Consider the following 12,557-nt stretch of genomic DNA (forward strand, 5'->3'; position numbering starts at 1 on the left):
GCAGAAAAGGGAGGTGGGGTGGGGACCATCAAGTACCTCACTTCATGATTTAATTGTATTAAGGATAAACGTCACCATTGCAAATAAATACAATAATTCGACAGACTCTGCGGGCACTTACCAGAACTGAGCTGCTATCACTGGGTTACTTGCTTTAAAGGAAAAACAGAAAAATAAGACGTTTTAGAGAGCTTGACCACGTTTTACCATTTGGACCACTTTTTACCAATGACTGGGGAAGAGACTTCCATGATCTCAGAGCAGTCCCGATCCCAGGAGGCAAACTTCATCCTGGTTACTTCTCCTTTCTGGAGGAAACATAAATCACCTTTTTGCTGGGCCCCACCCTCTGATTCGCTCTGAAAATTATCACTGAGCCAGTTCTCAGGACCAGGAGCCCTAGGACACAGAGACGAGACAGTCCCTGCTCTCAAGCTCACAGTCTTCATACAGATAGAGACTGCATTGGGAGATACTGCAAACGGAAATACAAGCATGAGCCTGTGCAGGGGAGCTCAGGGCAGGACGCCTCCAACCCGGGCCAGGTGTGAGTCTGTAGAAGGATCATGGACAGAGGGAGATCTTGTGTATCTAGACTCCATTTTGTTTTGTGAAAACTGGAGCACAGAAGATCATTACATGTTTCCCGAAGAGGCCAGAACTCTGGCTGGAAAAATGTTAGGAAAATAAAGGAGGAAAAGAGGTTGGAGACCAGCAAGGGAAGTGGAGGAGAAGCACAGAACCATGGAGTCAAGGCCCCTCCCCACTGCAGCAGCCACAGCCTTTGTGTCTGCATACCTCTAGGGGCTGGGGACTCACTCTCTAAAGAGGGAGCACTATCTCTGGCCAGCAACATCAGAAAGTTCTTCCTTATACCGGGGTGTTTCTGGGCAACTTTGAACCAGGTGGCTACAAGCACATTGCTCGCCAGGGAGGTGAACACAGCTCTTGGGACAGAGCGTGCTCTCATCTCTCTCCCCACCCCATCACCCGTCACTCCCAGTTCCTGCAATCAATCACTCTTCACGGATCTGCTACCCTCCCTGGACACACCCCCACCCTCTCAACCTCTGGCCTTTCTTGAAAGTGAGGCCACATTCCCTGGGCTCTGGGCATTTTTCCCCCAGAGAAGCAGCCAAGAATGGCTTTAGAGAGTTTCTGGTCACCATACTACTGCACCGTTGGTTTACAAAGGAAGGAAACAGTGGGGAACACAAGGTTAAAGATTCTAGAATGGGAACGCATAAGCGCCAGGTCCCACAAAGGCCCACTAAGTCCTGAGTTATACAAGAAAAATATATGGAATGGCCATTACACTGATATCCAAGCAGAGAACAAGGGAGGGTTAGGCAGAGTGCAAAGGTCCTGCTGTAAAAGAACAAGCATCTTAGTGCTAAACTCAATGTCCTAAATGAAGGAGCAAGCAAGCATGGACACGGGAGAGCTAGGCTTTGGGACTGTAAACAATCCTGGACTGCTCATCTGCTGACCACACCTGTACTGCGTACTAGGGCCCATACACGTGCGCGGCCACAGTAGTAAATGCCAGACCAAGCTCAGGGAAGAGAGGGGCTGGGCCCACATCTCGGGCTCTGGCTAAATTCAAGGGCAGGGAGTGTCTGGATTGACTGTGGGCCCTGAGTCCAGTATTTAAGAGTTCTGGTTCTCCTCTTACATAGGCAGAACTCTGGTTAGCACGAGACTGATGTCCCCACTTGAAACTGGAAGATGGAAGACAGGACTTCCCTGGTGGTCCAGTGGTTAAGAATGGGCCTGCCAATGCAGGGGACGTGGGTTTGATCCCTGGTCTGGGAAGATTCCACATGCTACGGTGGAGCTAAGTCTGTGCGCCACAACTACTGAAGCCCACGTGTCCCAGGGCCCTGCTTCACAAGGGCAATGAGAAGCCCACCCACCACAACTACAGAGGAGTCCCCACTTGCTCTAACTAGAGAAAGCGCGCGCACAGCAATGAAGGCCCAGCACAGCCAAAACTAAATAAGTGAAATAAATTTAAACTGAAAAAACCACCACCAAACAACCCAAACAAAGAAAAAAATAAACTGGAATATGGAGGAGAGACAGGGCCTGTTTTTCCCTCAGAGACACATCATCGTCTTCCACAGGCAAGAAACAAGTTTACCTGTGACATCTCTGAGATCCCAGGTCCAAAAGAAGCAAAAGGCACAAGAAAGGAAATATAGAGAAGGGAGAGAAGGAGATAAACACATCCAATGGGAAAGACTAAAGACAGATGGACGGTGAGAGTAGCTTGATTCCCACCAAGAGAATCCCACTGGGGTTTTGTTGAAAGATTCACAGTGACAGAGAACAATAAACAGTTCCTCCAAAAACTGCTTCACCAAACTCCCTGGGGCTTAACCAACTAAACCACAACATAAAATTCCAAAACAGAATGCAAATCACACCACCTTTGAACGTCGAATGTCTTCGGGATGGATAGCGTTTACTAGGCTTCCTCTCGAAGGTGCTGGTTCTTCGTAACCTGGCGCCATGTGTCGCTTGATATTCCGTCCGCCCACTGGAAAGCAAACATTTCACAGCATGCTACCAAAATCGGAACGTCGGCACAGTATATGTATTTGGAAGTGAATTTTTATTTTCAAGAGCTCCAATGTAAATTTCAACTTATCTCAAACTCGTTTGGTAAAGACACACACTAAATTTAGCTTTCTGTTTGGAAATAAAATCGCCATTGCCACATCCAGGCTGTATTCCATTTCTACCAAAAGACAAACCTACAATTTAGGGACCAGCCACTTGACCGCACAAACCAAGGAGGTCCAAGCATCTGGAACATTTGAGTAAGAGAACACCGAATTGCACATAAAATAACCTTTCATAAAACATATTAGGTAGACGTTTAACTCTTTTAAAAGGTTGTTATCAATGACCACTTAAACTAAACCATGGCTTTCCTTGCTATGCCCAGGAAAACACTGCTGCTTTCAGCAAGCCTCTCAATCACCCTGACGCCCAGCTGCAGCTTCCAGGCGGCAATGCTGGCTTTGTCTGACCTATCACTGCCTCATTCCAGCCACCCTCGGTTTACAATTTATCACCTGGAAGCAGGCACTTGCCACCTGCTCTAACAGCCTCCCAGGGGCAACCTCATCTCCAAACTCCCTTCCATCTCATGCTTCTCTTTAAAGAGCACAAGGGAACCTGGGCTAGGCCAAGCCCCATGGGAGTGTCCTCCTGGGATGGAAGCCTGTCTGGGCAACTTCTACAGTCCCCTGCTCATTTCAACAAGAGCAGACTTCAGAACACCATGCAACGTCTCTGCCAGGCTTTGCAGTCATGACATCTCCGACCCTCCACAGGACCCGTGATTTGAGTCTTTCTCAGAAAGGACTTGGTCCCCCCACTCCCCTCTGCAGCATTTAAAAATACATTCATACAAAGTAATTCTTTAAACACAACTGCACAACCATTTCTCTGCACAGCCAAAGAATCTGAAATGAACAAATCCTCTGGCATTTTAAATAGAATTCAAGGACATGCCACGTGTGGGAAGAGGTTATGAAACCATGTGAAGTTTCAGATCTTGTAACAGCAATTCCCAGATCTGTAAACACACATCTGAAATCAAGCCTGGGAGTGTATTTAAAACGGACATTCTCAGGTTTTATTCACATAGGCACATGTGTGCAGCCACAGACTCTAATTACGAAAGTCTTAGCTGGGGTCCTAAATCCTCATTTTTAACAAACACCCAGGGAGTCCTCAAGCACTTTAAGAGACATAGTCTTAGAATCATGAGTAAAAACATATCAGAATAAATTCTCTTTCTCCAGAGTCTTTTCAAATACTCCTGAGCCCGTCTGGGTCATTCACACACACGGTGACATCCTCTCTTATTCCTGTCACCAAATACCTTGATGTTGGCATGTGACAGGCCATAGAGCAGTGGTTAAATAAAAGACAAAGGACCCCAACTACCTGTGGTTGAGGCTCAGCTCTAGCACTGACTGACGGTGGCTCTGGGCAGACTGTCTACACCCCGGCACTAGTTCCCTTATTCGCAAAATGGGCATAATCTGAGGACCCATCTTATTAGGGCCACAGGGAGGATTCACCAGTTGGTAAGTGAAAAGCTCCAGTGCTGGATGGTTGATAGAGCTTTCTGAAATGATTCTCGTGTTCTACCTACAAGGGCACCGCCCAGTGTGGCAGCCATCAGCTTTCACTTGCACCAGGCTCCTGAAGCCTGGTTAGTGAGACTAAGGAACCACATTTTAAAATGTATTTAACCTTAATTAATCTAAATAGCCACCTGTAGCTCGGGTCTACTGTATTAGACAGCACGGTTCCAGCTGAATGTCAGGGGTTAAGCATTTTGTGATTATTAGTCTCTTCTTATCAAGCAGGATAGGGAGGCTGAAAGAGCTCAGATGTTAAGGAAGAAGCTGGAGCGTGAGGTCCAACGCAAGTCCCCGAATGCACATCCACGACTCCTTTTCCCCGGAACGTCCCTGCCACCCTCCTTCGGGGCTCGTGATCGAGCTGTAAAAATGGTGCCTACCTGAACCGGAAGCGAGAGCCCAGCCGGATGAAGTCCGACCTGCTGGACTTGCTGTTTCCCGGCGTCCGCAGCCGGAAGAAGGCGTGGTGCTCCACGGCGCACTTCCACAGGTGCTTGCAGGTCCGGGCGCTGTCCAGGCGGAACACGAACGTGTGCTCCTGCTCCCGGCCCTCGGAGGGGAAGTGTGGGTTCCTGGTTACACGGGTGCTGGTAACACCGATGCAGGGTCACTCCCGGCGAAGAGGAGGGACGGGGGCAAGGCTTACCTGGTCGTCATCCTCCACCACCACCAGCGTCAATTTGCTCTTTTTAAAATCCATTTTGGTAATTTTCGGCCTGGCCAGAGAGAAAGCATTGTAAAAGCGCAGTCTGCAGGAGCAACCATCCACACATTACACAGCCCTTTCCTTTCTACCGGTTACGCTTCGATTTGCTTAAGAAATCATTCATTCAGGTAAGTGTGATTATTTAGAAGCGCCACTTCCATTGTCAGACACCCACACACGCAAGAGTCTGTGTGTTTTTAAAACGAATCTGGGTGTTGCCAGTATCCCTCGATCATCATCCCTCACATAGAATTCCACCACAAAAGAGGAAAAACACATTTTTAATATAGGACAAAACTAAATTACCAAAAGAATAAGCCTATTTTGTTAGCTCCTTCAAAGATTAATATGCCTGTCGGGGTCAGTCCAAGAGAATATTCACAGCCATCTCTTCCCTACAAACAAACGAAGGCACAGTCGGTAGAAGGTTCTAACAGGGGGTCACAGAGCAGAATGCAAAACAGTTCTTCACCGCGTTACTTTGTTTGCACATTGTTTATACATTTTTCCCATCACGGGGAACCCCAGTTACTTAAATGGCACAGTTCTTACCCTGACAACGTGCATGTCTACCCCATACATTTCCAGCCACTTCGCTTTATTCAGATAGGAGAGTTCCGCCTGGGCAGGGCTCTTTCCCCTTAGAAAAACCAACAAGACACGTGTGAACGGCCAAGTGGACACCCACAGGAGTCTGCAGGGCATGGCCACTCTAAGGGTGCTTGGGGCAATTAAAGGGATGAGAGATACCATCTACATTAACATGACACAACCTCCAAGGACAGACTGCTAACAGAAAGAGGACAGAGCAGGGCTTACAATATGAATGCTTGAGGAAGCACTTTTGCCTGTGCAGATGCGTGCACATGTGTGCAAAGCAGAAAGGCTGAGTATACATAGCTGACTGCTCAGAGCATCCTCCAGGCAGAGAGTGGGGTGGGGCATATGGGGAGTGGGTCACAGCAAGATTCTACATCCACATTTTTCTACGTTGTTTCAGTGGGATACAAGAATGTGCTGATGTCACATGCCATTTTTAAGAGTCAAAATGGCTGCGGGACACCGTGAGACCTTGCTGAGTTTCTGAGTCCAGGAGTGACTCGGCACGGTCAGTGTTTGGGGAAGATGGGCGGGCAGTAGGAGAGGCAGTGGGCTTGTTCTCCAGGCATAAAAGTGCCAGGCTAGGGTGACTGAGGGGGAAAAGGGGACAAAGCAAAGGATAAGTGACAGGGCTGGATTTAGCTGTGGTGACCACGTGTCCTGAAATGTAACTGTACAACACACGGTCTCAGATAGGAGTGTCCCTGTAAGGGACCACAGGACACATTTCTATAGGATTTGGCCTTGAAGTTCAGGCCACGCACACAGCCCCTGGTATGCAGACTGGCTGGATCCAGGCGGCACCCCCTGGCTTGTTCAGGAGGCTGGGACAGCGGCCCTGGTTATTCGATGAGCAAATCAGGACCAGGCCCTGCATTTCTAAGAGGACCTGGAATGTGGTTTGGTTTTTACTGTACAGCTCTGGAAAGAGAGACGTCCTGTGGGCCTTTGGGAAAGCAGAGCTGAAGCCAGTGAAGAGCTGGAGCTGTAATTTCAGTCATCAGCAGAGCCGTTCCACCAGCAGATGAAGAGTCTGACCAACGTTTGTTAGTCACTCAGTCACGTCTGACTCTTTGTGACCCCATGGACTGTACCCCAGCAGGTTCAGGGTCCTCTGTCCAATGGGATTCTTCAGGCAAGAATACTGGAGTGGGTTGCCATTCCCTGCTCCAGGGGAACTTCCCGAACCAGGGATTGAACCTGGATGTCCAAATTACAGGCAGATTCTTTACTGTCTGAGCTATCAGGGAAGCCCTCTGACCAATGCGTATACGTGACCAAATGCATACACTGGAATGCTAGATGGTAGCATCAAGGTACCTGCATTCTTTCCATCTCTGGAAGATATCAAATTCCATCGCTTCTGTCTGATTTGGAATGAACCGAAACTCAGACACAAGCTCTGGTGTGTGTTCTGGAAGCTCGCACTCCCCAAGCTCGGCTGCAGGTTTCATAAAAGGGAGAAAACACGAGACAGTGAATGCTTCTGGTTATTGCAGCAGCAAGTCCAAAGGCGCTTTGCCCGACAGTAAACAGCACAGGTACCCCCTCAGGTATAACTAAGGCCCTCCTTTCAGGAGGACTTAACTCCCACTCGGTCCCCACAGGTACATTTAGAATCCCCTCCAATCACTCCAATGCACTCCCCACTGGGCCATACGCCATCATCTCGGTTATGACTGTCTCTCTCCCGACTACTTCTCCTGCCCAGGGAGGCCCTGATTACATTACCCCCACCAAAGTGTGGTGCCTAAATGTGCAATAAAAGGCAACTGCAGGGAATGGGGACCTGCCCAGAAACATCCAGGTAACAAGGCTCTCGTTAAGGGTGGGTCTGAGCAGCACACCAGAGTCTGCAGTGCTGGAGAGGACCAATCAAGAATTCAGTACAGGCAGAATCGGGTGTTGGGGTGAGGGAATGTCAGGAGGGAGAGGGAAGGCGTAAGGAGAGAGGAAAGAGAGGGTGAGAGGGCTGCGGGAGCCACTGCGGCAACTCAGGCAGAACCTGGGAGGGAGGCGGCTGTGCAGAAAGGAGCAACAGCCATGTGGGCGATCCCAAGCAAAAAGCCCAAAGCCGCCCCCACAGAATGCAGGGCCAGAGGACACAGGAGGCCCATTCCTCCTCGAGCTGAATGAGAAAATCTCTCTCCACTCCCTCAACCCTTGCAGGACAGGAGGCAGAGCCCAGAAGGAAAAGGAATCCCTCAGAGGCCCCTCCTTTTCTGCGATTACCTCTAGTACCTGGCTAATACAAAGTGTGGTCCGCAGACCAGCGGTGTGGGCGTCTCCTGGGAGCTTGCTCGCCATGCAGAATCTCAGGTGCCCCCCCGGGACCTGCGGGAGCAAACCCGCCTTCCACCAGATGCCCAGGAGGGTGGGACACACGTTACTTGGAAAAACATGGATCTACAACAGGGGTTTTCTAACAAATATGCATCAGAATTGCCTGGAGGACTTGTTAAAACACACATGGCTGGCCCCCATGCCTAGAGGTTCTGAATCCATAGGTCTGGAATAGGGCCTGAAAACTTGCATTTCTCTTTTTAAATTTATTTTTAACTGGAGGATAATTGCTTTACAATGTTGTGTTGTTTCTGCCATACAACAACATGAATCAACCATAGGTATACATATGTCCCCTCCTTGAACCTCCCTCCCACCTCCCACCCCGAAAACCTGCATTTCTAACAAGCTCCCAGATGATACTGATGGAGCTGATGCAGTATGTTCCCGGGGAACATACTTTGAGAACCACTGCTTAACACAGAATCCCACCAACAAGCCAGCACATGACCAAACACCCCAAATTGACAGCAACCCTTAATGTACCTAGCAGCCCTTTCCACTGGCTTCTGAGCCCCAATCCCAGTGCCCACCTTTCAGGAGAGGGACTCCTGTGGGCTTGCAGAAGATGATGAAATGTCCCTGTCCACCCGGAGAAGGCAGTGGCACCCCACTCCAGTACTCTTGCCTGGAGAATCCCAGGGACGGGGAAGCCTGGTGGGCTGCCGTCTGTGGGGTCGCACAGAGTCGGACACGACTGAAGCGACTTAGCAGCAGCAGCAGCAGCACCCAGAGGAACCAGTGATACCACACTGGGAGGGCTGGTGTGAGGACTGAGACGGCCTCTGACCCTGGGCGGGGACTCAGGGCCATCTCCTTACCTGACCACAGCCCCTCAAACAGGCAGCGCTCAGCTGGACGGCACCCCTAAGACCACCAGGGGTCTGGATCAGGGTATGCAGCTGCTGGGGACTCTGGGCATAGCCACAAGTGAGGGTTCTGCTCTGGACACATTTGCCCAGAAAAGGGGAGGGCTGGGCTTCCAAGGCTGGGGGCTACAACTGACCTCTGACCTAGATGTTACCCTGAAGCTATGGACCCAGCAAGGTCAGAAGGGCAGTCTGGAAAGAGGTCTCCTTGATATGAGCCTCCCTGCAGCATGGGCCAAAGTGAGCCATGCATCTACTGGTGTGTCTGCACCAGACTTGATCAACTGTGCCTCTGACATCATCAAGCACAGGAGGGAGATGCCAATGACAAGGTTCCCACGAGACCAGGCAAGGGGGCTAGTGTCCCCTCTTATCATTAGGGGGACTAAAACAGGCCTGAGGGACACCCATCCTGAGGAAGCATGCTGCCTGCCTTCCAAGAACCTGCCAGCAAGAGCACACTTCACTTGGCCATGGTGGGGGCTGGGGGAAACAGCTCAGAGGCAGGAGGGCTCAACTCCCACTTGACCTGTGTGACCTGGGTAAAGTCCCTTAACTGCCTGGGTCTCTAATGCCTTATCCACAAACCTGAACCTTACAAAGCAGGGACACACCACAAATGACTACGTTTTCCCTCCTCCCTTTTCTTTGTACCTGAATTAATTTTCAAATCAACCATAAAATTCGTTCTCAGAAGAGCAGAGCCTCCAAGCAGGGCCACTGCATCACAACAATGGAGGCACTAATTCAAGAACAACTGCGGCAAGACACGTGTTCGTGGCTCCAGCATGAGAGGAAACACCTTTCCTTTCGGTTTTCAAACGCACAGAGGCTCTCGAGAAATTTCACAGTCCTTGGGGAGCTCTTCAAGTTCATTCTGCACTTACTGATCACCTACAATAAGCCAAGTCCCCATTCAAGAATAAGCACTAAAGGGGACTAAATAACTGACATATCAGGGAATGGGAGTAATCTGGTCATTAAAAACCATCTTTATGAGTATAAACATGATGAAAAATATGTACTAAAATTACCAAGTAGAAAACCATACAAAAAAATTTGTATACGACTCTGACCAGAACTACATTTTCAAAACTCAAAACACATAGAAACTCTGCTTGTCTGTGAGTAGGATGGTGGGTTCCTTCCTTCCTTCTACTTGTCTGTCGTCCTGATATTCTATAATAAGCCTGTACTGATTTTATAATTTGAAAAGACTTAGATCAAGTCTTAAAACTTGGTAAATACAAAAGTCGGAAGCCAATTCTTATTATGGTGTTCAAAAAGAACTAGTAATTATGAATGAATACATCATAATTCATTATTCCATAGAAGCCAAAGAGCACACTGGTGGAGTCCACAACACATGTCTATCTGATGTGCTAACGAAATTCCTTATGTGCAGCTACACATTAGTATCCTCTTAATTAGTGCTGGAGACTTTAGTGAGTGTTTCTTGTGCATCTTAAACTAAACTCCACCAAGTCTTCATATGGATGGACTGGTCAACACTGAAAGTCAGGCAGGCAAGCCCTCTTACCCACCAATTCCCACCCACATGCTGATGGCTCCCCTGTCAGCGCTTTCAGCCTGACCTCTCTCGTGGAGCCTGATCTGCACTGACTCAAGAAGCTCCCAGAGGCCGCACTGGCACCTCTGAGCCAAGAGACTGCATAGGTGTCCCGCCACGGAGCCCAACTCTTAGTCTAGCCATTCGCTGTTACCATCACCCATTCTTAGCAAAAGCCCAGCAGTCATTTCTGACTCCTTTCAACACTGAGGCCTAATGACTGGGTCCTTCTCCTTGTGTTACTGATGTGGTTTGGGGGGGGTGTGTTTAACCCCCAGCCTTGGTCAGTGTGGTTTTGTTACAGCTACATCTCACTGCACCCCCAGCCCCAGTCTTGGACTTGTTCCTGTCCCTTCTCCCCATCATAACCACTGTGGCCTTTCTAAAATGCACATCTGATGGGGCCTGCCTCCTTCTTCAAAGGCACCACTGCTGACAGCATGAAGTTCATGTGCTTTAACTGGGGTCACGGTCATCCACTTCTCCCGATTTCTGGACTTGGCCCTCTGACGTTGCTCAATTGCTGGCGCCTCTGTGTGCTTTTCTCCTCTGTGCCTAGGTTCCTCTGCGCATCTCCATCTGCCCTTCCTCCCACGGGCCCACCACTTCCGGGCCTCCTGCAGGTCTCTCTCGCCAAAGGAACCACACTCTGCTGTGTATGTACACACGGAGTCTGTGCCGTGTGGTCCTCAGGGGACTGCAAGCGACTTGGGGATGGAGACTGTATCATGTTCATTTATACCCCCAAAGCAGAGCCCTGTGCCTGCTACATAGTAGACACTCATCTGTTGAAGGGAAAAGCAATAACTTTAAAATACTAATTACCACTAAGGAGTAATGTACCTTGTAGGCAGAGAGCAGCTAATTCCACAGCTGTTTCATATGGGCATTTCAATCTTGAAAAAAAGAAAAAGAAAAAAATTAATTCTAAATATGAACTTTAATATTCATAACTATACAAAATGTCACTAAAACCATTTTTCAGAAGGTAGTGATATTTAGATAATGATTTTTATTCTCGGTGGTTTCTATTTTTGCTGTCTACATTAAAATAGGCAAACAACCTGACTTACTGTCCCTGTTTCCCAAAGTCAGTTCTCCTCATACGTTAAATTAACCCATTATATCGAGGTATAGTTTCAACTCTAAGTATAATGGGCAATTTTCCTGAATCTGGCAAGAATGGGGAAGTTTGGAAAAGAGAATGAAAAGCCCTTCCCTTTGCTTTACTAGTTTTAAACTTATTTTATCTTGATTTGACACATGCATCTTTTCAAGTTGCCTTAAGTCTTTCTTGAAACAAGGTCCCAGTGTTATAAATAAACAGACAGACACTATATCTAAGATGGCCAGGACAGCCAGATACACACAAGCAATCAAATAACTGAGACACTGCCACAGAGCTATATTACTACAAGTCCAGTGACCCCATTCATATTTAATACACAAATTTTGTTAGAAAAATAATAACGACATACATTGGTATAGCACGTCATAGTTTTCAAAGCCTTCTCACATATGTGTATTATCCAGCTTGGTCAATGCATCAGGTGTGTCAACCCCTACTATGGGTGTGGCCAGTGCTCCCCACCCTTCACCTCAGAGATGAGGAACTGAATGTTCAAGTGTCCTGCCCACCACCGGCCAGCTGGTAAATTCAATGCTGGGGCCAGAACACCAGTCTACTGTGAATATAGTAGTGTAGGCTGAGGTGCATGTCAACTGCAAAGTGCTGTACAAATCCAGGATGTTGCCATTAATATTTTTCCAGGCCGAAGACAATCACTAGGTAAGAGGCTTTAAGTATGGGCGCACAGTATGGTGATAGAGAAACACACACACACACGTTGATACAGACAATCAAAGATCTGTACTGCACGGCTAAGGCATACGTATACACTGTACAATCTGCTTGCTCTAGAGTGTACATTCCACTAGGATTATTATAGCGCATAGTCTACAGAGAATTTGCAGATTCAGAAATGACATTTTAAATCTCCTTCAGGTGATATTCAAAATCAAAATGTATTCTTGCCAAGAGCAGGTATTGCTTTTTAGATTCAGTGGGTCTTAGTTTTTCATGTAGCAGAAAACAGTCAATATGTCTGGTGAAAAATGACACAGCTGTAAAAGTTATGACTGCTGAAATCGCATATCCTTAAAATACATACACTGCCTGTAAAATCAGTCACTTCAGTGCCAATGCTTGTCGTGCTCAACACTGTATAGCCAGAGGCCTAGGACTTAAAAACCATTTTTAAGAGAGGAAAAGGAAATGAGATGAGACATCTAAACCTCTTCCT

The 12,557-nt window shown here is 48.1% G+C and overlaps 1 protein-coding gene across 10 annotated transcripts in view; it reads right to left on the reverse strand.

The window, feature by feature from the left end:
- EPB41L4B (erythrocyte membrane protein band 4.1 like 4B) overlaps positions 1-12,557 on the reverse strand; it is a 143,943-nt gene that overhangs the window by 76,941 nt on the left and 54,445 nt on the right. For all 10 annotated transcript variants that reach the window (XM_055427544.2, XM_055427547.2, XM_088838257.1 and 7 more), the window contains exons 6-13: positions 11,098-11,150; positions 6,793-6,913; positions 5,425-5,512; positions 5,179-5,267; positions 4,813-4,882; positions 4,547-4,716; positions 2,433-2,542; positions 122-152 (exon numbers count right to left, since the gene is read on the reverse strand). In XM_055427544.2, the coding sequence (XP_055283519.2) occupies positions 122-152; positions 2,433-2,542; positions 4,547-4,716; positions 4,813-4,882; positions 5,179-5,267; positions 5,425-5,512; positions 6,793-6,913; positions 11,098-11,150 (732 nt within the window). The remainder of the gene's footprint in view (positions 1-121; positions 153-2,432; positions 2,543-4,546; positions 4,717-4,812; positions 4,883-5,178; positions 5,268-5,424; positions 5,513-6,792; positions 6,914-11,097; positions 11,151-12,557) is intronic.

Source organism: Moschus berezovskii, chromosome 7, assembly GCF_049115385.1.
Source record: "Moschus berezovskii isolate FMDL1 chromosome 7, NW_MosBer_1.0, whole genome shotgun sequence".
NCBI classification, from domain to species: Eukaryota; Metazoa; Chordata; class Mammalia; order Artiodactyla; family Moschidae; genus Moschus; species Moschus berezovskii.